Source organism: Sprattus sprattus (genome assembly GCF_963457725.1).
Source record: "Sprattus sprattus genome assembly, chromosome: 5".
Classification (NCBI taxonomy): domain Eukaryota; kingdom Metazoa; phylum Chordata; class Actinopteri; order Clupeiformes; family Clupeidae; genus Sprattus; species Sprattus sprattus.
In genome coordinates, this window is record NC_137924.1 from 19,247,118 (window position 1) to 19,264,819 (window position 17,702).

Here is a 17,702-nt window from a genome sequence, read left to right on the forward strand (position 1 = left end):
TGTCACATAAACCTTCTATTTTACAAACAGATGTTCCAGGTCCACCTGTTAACCCAAGAGTAACTGACACGACAAAAACCACTGCTGAACTGCACTGGGGTAAACCACATGATGATGGTGGCCGTGACGTAACTGGATACATGGTTGACCATAGAATGGAGGGACAAGAGGAATGGGTTAAAGCCACAAAAGACGGTGTGCTGAGGATTACAGAATTTGTTGTTCCAAACCTGCAGACTGGAGTGAAATATCACTTCAGAGTGAGCGCAGTGAACAGTGTGGGTGTTGGAGAGCCTACACAAATTGAAGAACTCATTGAAGTTGTTGAACGGGCAGAGCTTCCAGACCTAGAGCTTGACGCCGATCTCAGAAGAACACTTGTTGTCAGGGCTGGAGGGTCTATCCGCATTTTTGTTCCAATAAAAGGAAGACCAGCTCCTACAGTTACTTGGACAAAAGAGGAAGCACCAGTTAACAGAGCCACCATTGATGCCACTGAGTCTTACACTCTCCTGATTATCCCTGAGTGCAATCGACGTGATGCTGGAAGATATGACTTGACCTTGGCAAATGCAACCGGAGAGAAGACGGCTTATGTGAATGTTAGGGTCTTAGACTCACCAGGGCCTCCTATTAATTTGAAACCTATGCTGAAAGGCATTGACAAGGAGAGCATTACCCTTCAGTGGGAAATGCCTCTTATTGATGGAGGATCCAAGATCACAAATTATATTGTTCAGAGACGAGAGTCTACACGTAAAGCATATACCACTATAATCACAAACTGCGAGGAATGCTTTGTTAAAATTCCAGATCTGGCAGAGGGATCTGAATATTACTTTAAAGTTTTTGCCGAAAATGAATATGGTATTGGTGAAGCTGTTGAGACTACTGATCCAATCAGAGCGTCCGAGGCACCAACTCCTCCTCAAACTGTCACAGTCCCAAATGTCACCAAGAATTCTGCGACTTTGACATGGACTAAACCAAAGCATGATGGCGGTAGCAGGGTAACAGGATATGTTATTGAGGCTCAGAAGAAAGGTGGTGATCAGTGGTCCCATGTGACAACAGTGAAGACCTTTGATTTCACAGTGAAAAATCTAAATGAAAATGAGGAATATGTATTCCGTGTCATGGCAGCGAATAAATCTGGCCGTAGTGAACCACGTGAAAGCAAGCCTGTGGTCATCAAGGAGCAGACTTCTGGACCAGAGTTTGACCTGCGTGGTATCTGTCAGAAGTTGGTTATTGCCAGGGCTGGAACTGACATAAAGGTTGAGATACCAATCTCGGGACGCCCAAAACCTACAGTTTCATGGCAGAAGGATAGTCAAGCAATAAAAATGACACAAAGAGTAAATGTTGAAAATACTGATGTCTCTACAATCTTGAGTGTCAATGAATGTATCAGAGGTGACACTGGATTATACAACATTACAGGAAAGAACGTACTTGGCACTGTGACTGAGACCTTTGGAATCAAGGTACAGGATGTCCCAGGACCACCAAAAGGACCAATCAAGTTGGACAAAATCTCCCTCACCTTTATTGACTTTTCTTGGGAGACACCTGAAAATGATGGCGGAGTACCAATTAACAATTATGTTGTGGAGATCAGGGAAACAACAAGCCAGACTTGGACAGAGTTGTCCTCACAAATCATCAGAACAACATTCAAAGCTACCCGTTTAAAAACAGGGGTAGAATACCAGTTCCGAGTCAAAGCTAAAAACAGATATGGTGTAGGACCTCCAATCACATCAGGTCCAGTGGTTGCAGCATATACATTCAGGGCTCCTGGACCACCAGGAACCCCCAAAGTTGTTGCCTTCACCAAAGACACAATGACAATCGGATGGAATGAGCCTGTCAATGATGGAGGAAATGAAGTGATTGGATACCATGTTGAAAGGAAGGAGAGGAGTAGTATTGTTTGGAACAAGATAAGCAAATCTCTAATTAAAGGAAACTTGTTTAAATCATCTGGACTGGAAGATGGCATTGCATATGAATTCCGTGTGTTGGCTGAAAACTTGGCAGGCATTGGAAAACCAGGAAAGCCCTCAGAAGCCATGTTGGCTCTTGACCCAGTGGATCCACCAGGTCAGCCAGTTCCAATCTATGTATCAAAGAATGTTATTACAATTCAGTGGACAAAGCCAGAGTATGATGGTGGATTCAAGATAACTGGATACACAGTGGAAAAGAGAGACCTACCAGCTGGGCGCTGGATGAGGGCTAACTTCACAAATATCATTGAAACATCCTTCACTGCCAGTGGACTTACACAGGATGCCTCTTATGAATTCCGTGTATGTGCAAGAAATTCAGCTGGGGCTGTCAGTGAAGCCTCTGATCCAACAGATCCAATTGTATGCACAGATGATGTTGAGGAACCAAGGATTATGGTTGATGCTATATTCAAGGATGTTGTTCTGGTTAGAGCTGGAGATAACTTTAAACTAGGGGCTGATATTTCAGGTCAGCCATTACCAGCCATGACTTGGACTAAAGATGACAAAGTTGTTGAAAGAACCTCAAGGTTGGACATTAAAATGTCTGACCTTGCGACAACACTGATAAGCAAAGATTCAACGAGAAAAGATGGTGGTGAATTTGTTTTGACTGCAACCAATGTTGGTGGTTTTGCCAAGCATGTTTTCAAAGTTAAAGTTCTGGACAGGCCAGGTCCACCAGGAGGACCCCTTGTTGTTTCAGACATGACAGCTGACAAATGCACAATTGCATGGACTCCACCAGAAGATGATGGAGGCGCTGATATTGACCATTATGTTGTTGAGAAACGTGAGTCCAGCAGACTTGCCTGGACACATGCTGCTTCTGACCTCAAGGAAACCCAGCTCCAAGTGACCAAATTATTGAAAGGAAATGAGTACATTTTCAGGGTCATGGCAGTCAACAAGTATGGACTTGGAGAACATCTTGACTCTGCTCCAGTCATTGCAGACAACCCATATGTTGCACCTGATGCTCCACAAACTCCCGAGGTATCAGCCATCACTAAGGACTCCATGGTACTTTTCTGGGGTGCCCCGATGGGTGATGGTGGAAGTCCAATAACAAGCTACAATATTGAGAGAAAAGACAAAATTGGTCTGCGCTGGGTTAAATGCAACAAGAGGCCTGTCACTGAGTTACAGTTCAGGGTTACAGCACTAGTCTCTGGACATGAATATGAGTTCAGAGTTTCTGCTGTGAATGCAGCTGGCAATAGCCCACCCAGTTCCTCAAGTCCCTTCTCTAAGGCTACTGACACTCTTTATGAGCCCGGACCCCCTGGAAACCCAAGGATTTTGGACACAACAAAGTCGTCTATTACTATTGCTTGGAATAAACCTGTATATGATGGTGGTTCTGAAGTAACTGGATATCTTATCGAAACATGTCCTGCTAGTCTAGAAGAAGAACAAGAAGAATGGACGATTGTATCCCCCCAAGATGGATTAAAGGGGACATTATTTACAATAATAAACCTTAAAGAGGATGAGGAGTATAAGATTAACATTTCTGCAATGAATAGTGAAGGTATTGGAGAAGCTGCATCTGTCCCAGGCTCCCCTAAAGCAGAGGACAGGTTATTGCCACCAGAGGTCGATCTTGATGCTGAGCTTCGTAAGACTGTCACTCTTAGAGCCTGCTGCTCACTCAGACTCTTTGTGCCCATTAAAGGAAGACCAGCACCTGAGGCTACATGGACAAGAGACAATGATGAACCTCTTGACAGAGCCACTATTGAAAGTACTTCATCTTACACCTCTTTAGTGGTTGGAAATGTCAACCGATTTGATAGTGGTAACTACAATTTGACTGTCGAAAACAGCTCAGGGTCGAAAACAGCCACAGTGAAGGTCAAAGTTCTTGATACACCAGGAGCTCCACAAAAACTCAAGATTGTCAAAGTTACCAAGGAATCTGTGACAGTTGAATGGGAACCTCCATTGAATGATGGTGGCACTAATATCAAGAATTATGTAGTAGAAAAGCGTGAAGCAACAAGGAAAGCATATGCCACTGTCAATGCTAACTGCCACAAGACAACATGGACTGTAGATAATTTACAAGAGGGATGTAACTACTACTTCAGAGTCTTGGCTGAAAACGAGTATGGAATTGGTCTGCCAATTGAGACTCCTGAATCAGTTAAAGTGTCTGAAAAGCCACTCCCACCTGGAAAGATCACACTTGTGGATGTAACAAAGACCAGTGTTACTCTGTCATGGGACAAACCTGAGCATGATGGAGGGAGCAGAGTGGGTGCTTACGTTGTTGAAGGGATGAGCAAAGGCAGTGAGAAATGGGCCTCAGCCGCAATTGTTCAAGTGACTGAGGCAGTAATTTCTGGGCTTACAGCAGGTGAAGAATATATGTTCCGTGTGTCGGCAAAGAACGAGAAGGGATCAAGTGATCCTCGTGTTATTGGTGTACCAGTTATTACAAAGGAACTTGTAATTACTCCCTCTGCAAAATTGCAGTTCAATACATTCACTGTTCTTGCTGAAAAAGACTTGACTATTGATGTGCCATATATTGCTCGTCCAAAGGCAGCAATTTCATGGATTAAAGATGGACTCCCCATGAAACGAACCACCAGAGTAAACTTTTCCTCTACTGAGACAATGTTGAACCTATCAATTACTGAAGCCTGTCGTGATGATGTTGGCCGTTACAGTATCAAACTGACAAACACTGCTGGTGAGACCACAGTAGATATTGGAGTTGTTGTTCTTGACAAACCTGGCCCACCATCTGGTCCAGTAAAAATAGAGGATGTAACTTCCGATAGTGTGACTATGTCCTGGAATCCACCAGATTATGAGGGTGGTTGCACTGTCAACTGCTATTTGGTTGAGAAGAGAGAAACAGGCTCAAATAATTGGCAAGTTGTATCAGCAAACCTCGCAAGAACAAAGACCAAGGCTTTAAGATTAAAGACAGGATCAGAATACCAGTTCAGAATAGTTGCCGAAAACAGGTATGGAAAGAGCCTTGCACTGCTCTCAGAATGTGTTGTTGCTCAGTATCCATTTAAACTTCCAGGACCTCCTGGTACCCCATCTGTTCAAGAAGCATCCAGAGATGGCATGGTTGTTATTTGGAATGAGCCTGTCAATGATGGAGGCAGTACTGTTTTAGGATATCACCTTGAAAGAAAGGAAAGAAATAGTATCCTTTGGCTGAAGCTCAACAAGTCTATTATCAAAGACACACTATTCAAGACAACTGGCCTTGAGGAGGGTCAGGAGTATGAGTTTAGAGTGTATGCAGAGAACATTGTTGGCATTGGAAAGGTTAGCAAGCTATCAGAGGGCAATATTGCCAGAGACCCATGCGATCCTCCTGGTGATCCTGAGGCAGTTAAAATCACAAAGGACTCTGTAAAAATAGCTTGGACTAAACCAGAATATGATGGTGGCAGCAAAGTCACTGGCTACATTGTTGAGAAGAAGGAGTTGCCAGAAGGACGCTGGCAGAAATCTAACTTTACCAATATCATTGAAACTGAATATGTTGCCACTGGGCTAGTGGAGGATCAGCAATATGAGTTCCGTGTTATTGCAAGAAATGCTGCTGGAGTTTTCAGTCCTCCTTCATATAGCACTGGACCCATCACAGCAACAGATGAAATTGAGCCACCACGTATGAGCATAGACCCAGAATACACCCAGCCACTTGTTATAAATGCAGGCGATTCCTTCAAGATTGACGCAGATGTCCACGGTAAACCATCACCTTCAATTCACTGGATGAAGGGAGAAGTTGAACTTGGAAATACCATACATCGGGAAATCAAAAACACAGAAACTAAAGCATGTATAATTGTAAAAGAAGCTAAGCTTGCTGATGGAGGCCAGTATACTCTCTTAATCAGAAATCCTGGTGGTGAAAAATCAGTTCATGTGAACGTGTCTGTGCTGGACAAACCTGATCCACCTCATGGTCCCATTACTGTCTCAAGTATCACATGTGAGCAGTGTTGCCTCTCTTGGAAAGCACCACTACAGGATGGTGGCAGTGCAATCTGTCATTACATTGTAGAGAGAAGAGAGACAAGTAGACTTATCTGGACCGTTGTTGAGCCTAAAGCACAAAGCACTTACCTAAAAATTCCAAAACTACTAGAAGGAAATGAGTACATTTTCAGAGTGATGTCAGTTAACAAATTTGGTGTTAGCGGACCTCTTCATTCAGATGCTGTAATCATCAAAGATCCATATTTGACACCTGATGCACCAAAGGGAGTTGAAATTTCTAATGTCAAGAAGGCTTCTATGGTGGTAACCTGGGAAGCACCAGCTAATGATGGTGGTAGTCCTGTAACAGGATATGTAATTGAGAAACATGACAAGGAAGGAGTTAGATGGACTAGATGCAACCGGACAACTGTCACAGACTTAACCTTCATAGTCAAAGGACTTCTTGAAAGTCACAGCTATGAATTTAGAGTTGCTGCTGAAAATGCTGTTGGTGTTGGTGATCCAAGCTCTCCTTCTGTGTTTTACAAGGCTTTGGACCCTATTTTCAAACCTGGTCCTCCAAGTAATCCTAAAGTTACTGATACGACCAAAACCTCTGTCAATCTTGCATGGGGCAAACCTATCTATGATGGTGGTTGTGAAATTGAAAGTTACATTGTTGAATCCTGTGAAGCCACAGAAGAACCTGAGGAAACTGAAGAACTGTCTGAAGAGGAATCAGGAGAGGAATCAGAAGAGGAACCAGAGGAGAAACCAGAGGAGAAACCAGAGGAGAAACCAGTAGAATGGACTATGTGCACTCCACCAACTGGTGTCAAGTGCAACCGATTTACTGTTGAAAATCTAAAAGAAAATCAAGCATACAAATTTAGAGTTTGTGCAATTAATAAGGTAGGAGTTGGTGAGCATGGAGATATACGTAGAGCAATAGTACCAAAAGACAAGACAGAAGAACCAGATCTTGACATCGATCCAGAGTACCGTACGATCATGAGCATCAAAGCTGGTACATCTCTCAGATTGTTCATTCCGATCAAAGGACGACCTTCGCCCACTGTAACATGGGAGAAAGATGAAGGCCCACTGAAAGAAACCGCTCAGGTGGAGGTTACAAGCACTTACACTTCCCTTGTAATTGACAAAGTCAACAGATCTGATACTGGAAGGTACAGTGTTACAGCTGAAAATTCCTCTGGCACAAACTCTGCCATTATTATTGTAAGAGTACTGGATACACCCAGTGCACCAGTCACTTTGAAGGTCAAGGAAATCACAAAAGAATCTATAACTCTCTCATGGGAGCCCCCACTTTTGGATGGTGGAGCAAAAATTAAGAACTACATCATTGAGAAGCGTGAAAGCACACGAAAAACATACTCGGCTGTTACAACAAACTGCCATAAGGTGGAATTGAAAATTGAACCTCTCCAAGAAGGATGCTGTTACTACTTCAGAGTTCTTGCTGAAAATGACCATGGCATTGGTTTACCTGTAGAAACTCACGATCCACTGAAGGTTTCAGAAGTTCCTCAAATTCCTGGTAAACTGAACGTTGTTGATGTGACAAAGACAACTGTCTCTCTTGCTTGGGAGAGACCAGTGCATGATGGTGGCAGCAGAATCAGTCAGTACCTTGTTGAAATGAATGTTAAAGGCAATGACAAGTGGTCCAACTGTGCAAATGTCAAGCTCTTGGAGGCTACTATCAAAAATCTCAACCCAGGAGAGGAATACCTCTTTAGAGTTTTGGCCGTTAATGAAAAGGGAAAGGGTGACCCAAGAACCCTTGCTGTTCCTATTCAAGCAAAGGACCTTGTTTTTGAACCAGATATTAAACCTGCATTTAACAGCTACAGCGTTCTGGTTGGCAAAGATTTCTCTGTTGATATTCCCATTTATGGGCGTCCTAAACCAAGAGTAGCTTGGAAAAAGGATGGAGAGGCTTTAAAATTAACTTCAAGAGTGAACATTGTCAACACAGTGAACTGCACAACACTTAGCATCACAGAGGCAGCAAGAGACGATGGTGGCATGTACAGCATTAATGTCTCTAATTCTGAAGGCAAAAAAGACACAGCTATTGAAATCATCGCTTTGGATAAACCTGGTCCACCATCAGGACCTGTTAGGTTTGATGAAGTAACAACACAAAGTATTACAATTTCTTGGGATCCACCAAAGTTCAAGGGGGGCTGCTGTGTTTCAAACTACATTGTGCAAAAGAGAGAGACAACCTCCAACGCATATGAAAATGTTGCAAACTCAGTGGCAAGAACATCCCTTAAAGTACCAAGACTGAAAACTGGAGCCGAGTATCAGTTTAGAATTATTGCTCAGAATCGCTATGGTAAGAGCTATGCATTAGAATCAAAAGCAGTGGTAGCTCAGTATCCTTACAGAGAACCAGGTCCCCCAGGTACTCCATTTGTTTCAACTCTATCAAAGGATCATATGGTCGTAGAATGGAATATACCTGTTGCAGATGGAGGCAGCAATGTTATTGGTTATCATCTGGAACGTAAAGAGAGAAACAGTATTCTCTGGACCAAAGTCAACAAGACACTCATTCACGACACTAAGTTTAAAACTGGTCCACTGGAGGAAGCTGTTGAATATGAGTTCAGAGTATGTGCTGAAAACATTGTTGGCATTGGAAGATGCAGCAAACTCTCTGAGGGATATGTGGCACGTGATCAGTGTGATCCACCAGGCATCCCAGAGCCAGTCCAGATTTCCAAGAATTCCATAACAATCCAATGGACAAAGCCTGAGTATGATGGAGGAAGTGTGATAACTGGTTACATTGTTGAGAAGCGAGACCTTCCAGAGGGACGCTGGATGAAAGTTAATTTCACAAATGTCATTGAAACCAACTTTGTTATAACCGGTCTAACTGAGGGAGAAAAATATGACTTCAGAGTGATAGCAAAGAATGCAGTTGGTACATTCAGCAAGCCATCCTACAACAGTGGACCTATCACTGCCCTGGATGAGGTTGAACCACCGAAATTCTCAATTGACCCACAGTTTACTGCAGATATTGTGGTTGATGCTGGAGAAACATTTAAACTTGATGCTGATGTGTATGGAAAGCCACCACCTACAATTCAGTGGATCAGAGGAGATAAACCAATGGAAAACACCATAAGATGTGATATTAAGAACACTGAAACTACTGCAGTCCTTATTGTGAAAGATTCTGTCAAACAGGATGGTGGAAAGTACATACTCCAGCTGACAAATGTGGCTGGCTCTCAGACTATTCCATTCCATGTGAGGGTACTGGACAAACCAGGTCCCTGTGAAGGACCTCTTCATACCGCTGGTGTTGCATCTGATAGATGCACTCTATCATGGAAGGCACCAATTCATGATGGTGGGAACCCAATAACTCATTATGTAATTGAGAGACGAGAAACCAGCCGCCTTGCTTGGACAATTGTTTCAAGTGATTGTACTACAACTGTATACAAAGTAACCAAGCTTCTTGAGGGCAACGAGTACACCTTCCGTGTCAAGGCAGTCAACAGTTACGGTACCGGTGAGCCACTTGATTCAGCACCTGTGATCATGAAAGATCCATTTTTACCCCCTGGTACACCTCATATTGTGGATGTAACCAACATTGCAAGGGATTCCATGACTATTTCCTGGACTGCTCCAGATTACGATGGTGGAAGTGAAATTACCAGCTACGTCATTGAGAAGAAAGACCGAGCAGGAGTCAAATGGACAAAGTGTAACAGACGAAAGGTAACAGACTTGTGCTTCCGTATTACAGGGCTCACAGAGGACCATGAGTATGAATTTAGATTGTCTGCCGAAAATACAGCTGGAGTTGGGGAGCCAAGTTTACCAACTTCATTCTACAAGGCTTCTGATCCAAAGTATAAACCTGGCCCACCAACACATGCACACGTTATTGACACAACAAGCAGCTCTGTTACTGTTGCATGGGGAAAGCCTCTCACCGATGGTGGAGCTGCAATTCAGGGCTTTATTGTTGAGATGTGTAAAGCTGAGGAGGAGGAATGGACAATGTGTACACCAGCAACTGGATTAAGAGTCAACAAGTTTGAAATCACCAAGCTTGCTGACCAACAAGAATATAAGGTCAGAGTATGTGCAATCAACAAACTGGGTGTTGGTGAACCAGCTGAAGTTCCTGGAACTGTCATACCTGAAGAAAAACTTGAAGCTCCTGAAATTCAGCTTGATTCTGAACTGATGAAAGGAATTATTGTCCGTGCCGGTGGATCTGTAAGAATTAATGTGCCATTCAAGGGAAAGCCTGCTCCAGAGATGAAGTGGACTAAAGATGAAGCAGAGCTGACTGAGCGGGCAGTGATAGAGAAAGGTCTGCACCACGCCCAACTTTCAATTGATTCCTGCGACAGAAGAGACTCTGGAAAATACACTCTTACACTTGAAAGTAAAAGTGGCACTGCATCTGAATTTGTGACAGTAAAGGTTCTGGACACACCAAGTGCTCCTCAGACCCTTAAAGTCACAGAAATTAAGAAAGACTCTGTGGTACTGGTGTGGGAGCCTCCACTGGTTGATGGTGGTGCAAGGATCAAGCACTATGTGATTGAAAAGCGTGAATCTACCCGTAAAGCTTATGCAGGTGTCACAGCGAAATGCACCAAAACATCCTTCAAAGTTGAAAATCTTGCAGAGGGTGCCATGTATTACTTCAGAGTTATGGCTGAAAATGAATATGGTATTGGTTTACCCGTTGAGACAAAGAATGCTTCGAAGGCCTCTGAAGTTCCACTGCCAGTTGGGAAGGTCCTCCTGACTGATGTTACAAAAGTTAGCGCCTCTCTGGCATGGGACAAACCAGAACATGATGGTGGTAGCAGAATTGTTGGATACATCATTGAAATGCAACAAAAAGGAACAGATAAATGGGGTGTTGCAACATCTGTTGCGACTTGTGAAGCAACTGTCAAAGGACTAACATCAGGTCAAGAGTATCTGTTCAGAGTTTTGGCATACAATGAAAAGGGAAAGGGTGAACCAACACCTCTGGCTGCACCAGTGATTGCCAGTGACATGACTATTGAGCCAAGCCTGAAGGTCATGTTCAGCACATACAGTGTGAAATCTGGTAAAGACTTTAAACTGGAGATCCCAGTATTTGGACGCCCTAAACCGCTAGTTACCTGGAAAAAGGATGGACAAGGTGTCAAAATATCTAGCAAAATCAGTATTGCCAATACACAAACATCAACTACCCTCCAGATAACTGAGGCTGGTAAAGATGATTTAGGAAAGTATGCAGTCACAGCCACTAATGCAGCTGGCACAACAACAGAGGTAATTGGACTCATAATTCTCGACAAGCCTGGATCTCCAACAGGACCACTTAAAGTATCTGATGTGACTAATAGCTCTATCAATATCTCATGGGAGCCCCCTGAGTATACAGGCGGCTGTCAGATCAAGCATTACATTATTGAGAAGCGGGACACAACTACAAACGTTTGGCAAGGTGTTTCAAACAATATGGCAAGAACCAGCATGAAAGTATCCAAACTAAAGAAGGGTGCTGAGTATCAGTTCAGGATTAGTGCTGAAAACAGATATGGAAAAGGAGCTCCTTTAGACTCTAAAGCAATTGTGATACAATATCCTTACAAAGTCCCTGGACCACCTGGTACTCCCTATATCAAAGCTGCCACGAAAGATCAAATGATCATTGAATGGAATGAGCCAGTCAATGATGGTGGAAGTCAAGTCATTGGTTACCATCTTGAGAACAAAGAAAGAAGCAGCATCATGTGGAATAAACTCAACAAGATACTCATTAAAGATACTCTGTTCAAGATTTCCAATCTAGAGGAGGGTGCTGGTTATGAATATAGAGTGTTTGCAGAAAATATTATTGGTATCGGCAGATCAAGCAAAGTGTCAGAGAGCTTTGTTGCTCTTGACCCCTGTGATCCACCAGGTACCCCTGAAGCCAGTGCTATTTCAAAGAACCAAATAACCATTCAGTGGACAAAGCCAGAGTATGATGGTGGCAGCAAAGTTACCGGATATATTGTGGAAAAGAGAGATTTGCCAGAAGGTCACTGGATGAGAGTTAACTTCACTAATATCATTGAGACTGAATTTGCACTCACAGGGTTAACTGAGGACCAGCAGTATGAATTCAGAGTAATTGCAAGGAATGCAGCTGGTATTTTCAGTGGGCCATCTGACAGCACTGGTTCAATCACAGCTACAGATGAAATTGAGCCTCCAACTGTCTCAATGGATCCAAAATACAAGGATGTCATTGTTGTCAATGCTGGAGAAAATTTGGTACTTGATGCAGATATCCATGGTAAACCACTACCTACTGTTACATGGCTGAAGGAAGGGAAGGAAATCGAAAGGGCCCTCAGAATTGAAAGGAAAAATACACAGAAATCATCATCCATAACAATCAAGGACTGCACCAAATTAGATGGTGGGCACTATGACCTCTGTCTTACCAACACTGGTGGAACAAAAGTAATACCAATTGATGTAAAGATTCTTGATAAACCAGGGCCAGCTACTGGGCCATTGCGTGTTACTGGAGTAATGTCTGACTCATGCAAACTTTTCTGGGCAGAGCCTGCTCTCGATGGTGGAGCAAAAATTTCTCATTATATTCTTGAAAAGAGAGAAACCAGCAGACTGTCTTGGAGCATGGTTGAAACAAAGGTTGAAGGTACCAGCTTCGCAGTGACCAAACTTCTGCCAGATGATGAATATATCTTTAGAGTTATGGGTGTCAACAAATATGGCGTTGGTGAGCCTCTTGTTTCTGATCCAATTGTTGCACGTAATCCTTATATACCACCCAGTGCACCCTCTGCGCCCGAGGCAAGTGAAATTACAAAGGACTCTTTGCTGCTTATGTGGACTGCGCCAGAATCAGATGGGGGAGCAGAAATTAGCTCTTATCATGTTGAAAAACGTGACAAAGATGGAGTGAGATGGACTAAATGCAACCGAAAGAAGTTTACAGATGTTTTCTTCAGAGTGACAGGCCTTCAAGAAGGTCACTTCTATGAGTTCCGTGTTGCTGCTGAAAATGAAGCTGGTGTGGGAGAAGTTAGTGATCTGTCACACTTTTACAGATCCATTAATGACACTACACCACCCAGTGAACCACAGCATCCCAGAGTTCTAGATCACACAAAATCAACGGTGTCCCTCTCCTGGGCTAAGCCTGCCACTGATGGTGGTGCATACATCAAAGGCTACATCGTTGAGATGAGAGAATATACTGCTGAAGAAGAAGGAGAAGAAGAAGAAGAAGAAGAAGAAGAAGAAGGAGAAGGAGTAGGAGAAGAAGAAAAAGAAAAAGAATGGACCACATGCACACCTCCAGCTGGTATTCAAACAACAAGCTTCGTGGTGGAAAATCTGAAGGAAAATGGGGAATATGAGTTCTGTGTGAGTGCCTTTAATTCTGAAGGAGTTGGAGAGGCTGCTGAGTTCCATGCCCCGGTCATTGCTGCGGAAAGAGTTGAGGCACCAGAGATTGAATTAGATGCTGACCTCAGAAAGGTTGTCTCTGTCCGTGCTGGTGGATCGCTGCGCTTATTTGTAGCTATAAGAGGTAAACCTGAGCCTTCTGTTCAATGGGAAAAGGCAGAGGCAACCTTAACCGAGCGTGCACAGATTGAAACCACAAGTTCATACACAATGCTTGTTATTGACAATGTCAACAGATTTGACAGTGGCAAATATGTTTTGAACCTTGAGAATGACAGTGGCACTAAATCCGCCTTCGTTAATGTGAGGGTGTTGGACACACCAAGTGCTCCTCAGAAGTTTGAAGTGAAGGATGTCAAGAAAGACTCTGTAACTCTTTACTGGGAGCCTCCTCTGACAGATGGTGGCGCCAAAATAACTACCTACATTGTAGAGAAGAGAGAATCCACAAGGAAAGCCTTCACAGCCGTCACAAACAACTGTACCCAGACTTCGTTCAAAATTGATGAACTACAAGAGGGTGGTATTTTCTACTTCAGGGTTTGTGCTCTGAATGAGTATGGTATGGGTGTGATGGCAGCAACTAAAAATCCAGTAAAGGTTGCCCAAGTGCCCATGCCTCCAGGAAAAGTCAACCTTGTTGATGTCACCAAAACCAGTGCAACTCTCACATGGAGCAAGCCTGCACATGATGGAGGTAGCAAGATCATGTTCTACAATATAGAGATGTTGCCCAAGGGCGGTGATAAATGGGGTGCGGTCAGTACAGTCAAAGTCTTGGAAGGAACTGTGCCAAACCTGTCACCAAATGAAACATATTCATTTAGAGTTATTGCTATGAACGAAAAGGGCAAGAGCGAGCCAAAAGAGCTTGGTGTTCCAGTTGTTGCAAAAGACATTGAGATTGAACCCTCTGTCAGCATGCTCTTCAACACTCACAGTGTAAGGGCTGGAAAAGATCTCACAGTTGAAATTCCAATCAGAGGCAGACCTAAACCTGTTGTGTCATGGAAGAAAGACAAACTTCCTCTCAAACAATCAAACTCAACCACAATTCTGAACACTAAGACATCAACTAAGATTGTCATCAAAGAAGCTTCCATTGAGCATGTAGGAAAATATGAAGTCACTATTGCAAATACAGCAGCCACTAAAACGTTTGGTATTAACATTGTTGTTCTGGATAAACCAGGGGCACCTACTTCTGTGAAATGTGATGCTGTCACTTCTGATAGCATTACTCTGTCATGGAGCCCACCAGAATATGATGGTGGATGTTCTATCAGTAACTATATTGTCGAGAAGAGAGACACCAACACACAAGTATGGCAGATGGTTTCCACTAATGTGGCTCGACAGTCTATCAAAGCCGGTCGCTTAACTCATGGTTCTGAGTACCAGTTTAGGATCTATGCTGTCAATCGTTATGGAAAGAGTCCCGGCAAAGATTCTCCAGCAATCATTGCACAATACATGTGCAAGCAACCTGGACCTCCCTCTACACCCAAGGTCTCACATGCAACCAAGGCTTACATGATTGTCATCTGGAATGAGCCAGTCAATGATGGTGGCAGCACTGTACTTGGATATCATCTGGAGCGTAAGGAACGCACCAGCATTATGTGGACAAAAATGAACAGAAGCCTTATCAAAGATACAGAATACAAAGTCGCTGGTATTGAGGCGGGCATGCTCTATGAGTACCGTGTCTATGCTGAAAATATTGCTGGAATCGGAAAGGTGAGCAAAGTCTGTGAGCCTGTAGCTGCAAGAGATCCATGTGATCCTCCTAGTCAGCCCACAGTTACGTGCATCACAAGAACATCCGTCTCCCTCTCCTGGACAAAGCCTGAGTATGATGGTGGAGCCAAGGTTCTTGGATACACCATTGAACGTAAGGATCTTCCTGATGGCCGCTGGATTCGATGCAATTTCACCAATGTGCCAGAAACATACTATGATGTTACCGGGCTCACAACAGATCAACAATATGACTTCCGCGTTATTGCAAAGAATGCAGCTGGTTGCTTCAGTGAGCCATCCTATAATACAGGCTCCATCACAGTAAAGGATGATGTGGAGCCACCACGCATAATGATGGATGTGAAGTTCAGGGATGTTGTGGCTGTAAAGGCAGGTGAGACTATGAAAATCAATGCTGATATTGCTGGCCGTCCTCTTCCCGTGGCATCATGGACAAAAGATGGTCAAACTATTGAGCCCAGGGCCAGAATTCAAATTCTTTCTACAGACACCACCACATCCATAATAGTGAAGGACTGTGCAAGAAGTGATTCTGGTCAGTATGTCCTCACACTGCAAAATATTGGTGGAACAGTTACCATGCCTGTAAACTGCTCAATCCTTGACAAACCAGGCCCATCAGCTGGGCCACTTGAAATCTCTGGCATCACTGCAGAAGAATGCACATTGGGATGGGGACCTCCTCAAGAAATGGGTGGAGCAGATATCACACACTATGTAGTGGAGAGACGAGAAACAAGCCGACTTGCATGGACTCAGGTGGATGGCGAGGTTAACAAGACTTATTACAAGGTCACAAGCCTTCTTGAGGACAATGAGTACATGTTTAGAGTTATCGCTGTAAACAAATATGGACGTGGTGAAGCACTTATTTCTGAGCCCATCAAAGTCTGTGATCCATTCACAATTCCAAGTGCACCATCAAGTGTTGAAATCACAGAAATATCAAGTGGAGAGATGACACTCACCTGGGCAAAACCTGAAAGTGATGGAGGCAGGGAAATAACTGGATATGTAATTGAAAGGCATGAGAAATCAGGCAAGCGTTGGGTCCGTGTTAACAGAAAACTTATCCAGGATCTGACAGCAGTTGTGTCAAAACTTCGTAAAGGTGGTGAATATGAATTCCGTGTTTATGCTGAAAATGCAGCTGGTGCAGGTCCTCCTAGTGACCAGTCTGCACCAACTATAGCAGAAGATGAATCAGACATACCAGAAGCACCAACCAAACCAAAGATTGTCGATTCAACCAAGACCTCTATCTCTATTGCCTGGCACAAGCCACTGGATGATGGTGGAGCCCCAGTCCTTGGATATTGTGTTGAATACAAGAAGACAGAGGATGAGGAATGGACAGTGGCTATTCCATTGACAAAGAATACTGAGTTTACAATCTCAGGTCTTACAACTGATGTAGAATATGAGTTTGCTGTCAAAGCAATAAACAAAGTTGGTGAAAGTGACCCCTCTCCACCCTCTGAGCCTGAAGCAGCCAAAGACAGAGTGGAGGAGCCTGTATTTGATGTTGACATAGATATGCGCAAGACACTAATTGTCACACATGGCCATTCATTTACTCTGACTGCACCATTTAAGGGAAGACCTTCACCATCAGCCACTTGGGCCAAGGAGGGCGTAGACCTCAAGGTCAGAGCTAGTGAAGACAGCACTGCCACTAATAGCTCCCTCACTGTTGAAAATGCAACAAGAAATGACTCTGGACAGTACGTTGTTACAATAGATAATGGAATTGGAACTGCGTCATTGCCTATGATTGTCAAAGTCCATGACTCTCCTGGACCACCAATGAACGTCAAGGCAAAGGATGTAACAAAGGAATCTGCTACAATTACATGGGAAGCACCAGAAAATGATGGAGGTGACCCTGTGAAGGCATACCATGTTGAAAAACGTGAATCAAGCAAAAAGGCATGGGTCTGCGTAACTAGCAGTTGCCATGAGATGTCCTACAAAATGGATAACTTGCAAGAGGGTGCCTTTTATTACTTCAGAGTCATCGGAGAGAATGAATATGGCTTGGGTGTTCCTGGAGAAAAGAAAGATGCAACTAAGATCACTGAAAAACCAAGTGCACCAGCGAGGTTGGGTGTGACAAGTGTGACAAAGGACAGCATCTCCCTGGCCTGGTCAAGACCACAATATGATGGCGGTAGCAGGGTGACAAGCTACCTTGTTGAAGCAGTTGAAAAAGGACAAACTAAATGGGTGAAGTGTGCAACAGTGAAGACAAACATGCACATTGTTAAAGGCTTGAGAGAAAATGCTGAATACCTCTTCAGAGTTATGGCAGAAAATCATGCTGGACTTAGTGACCCTAAGGAAATGATCATTCCTGTTGTCGTGAAGGATCAGCTTGGTAAGTGTTTTTATTATTGTTCTTTTTTGTAATGTTGACCAGCAAAACAATTATATATGTACTATTATTGGTGTTTTGTCATG

At 43.5% G+C, this 17,702-nt stretch overlaps 1 protein-coding gene across 5 annotated transcripts in view; it reads left to right on the forward strand.

Annotated features, from left to right (window-relative positions):
* LOC308365613 (titin-like) overlaps positions 1-17,702 on the forward strand; it is a 139,944-nt gene that overhangs the window by 96,256 nt on the left and 25,986 nt on the right. For all 5 annotated transcript variants that reach the window (XM_080839089.1, XM_080839090.1, XM_080839091.1 and 2 more), the window contains one exon: positions 31-17,619. In XM_080839089.1, the coding sequence (XP_080695215.1) occupies positions 31-17,619 (17,589 nt within the window). The remainder of the gene's footprint in view (positions 1-30; positions 17,620-17,702) is intronic.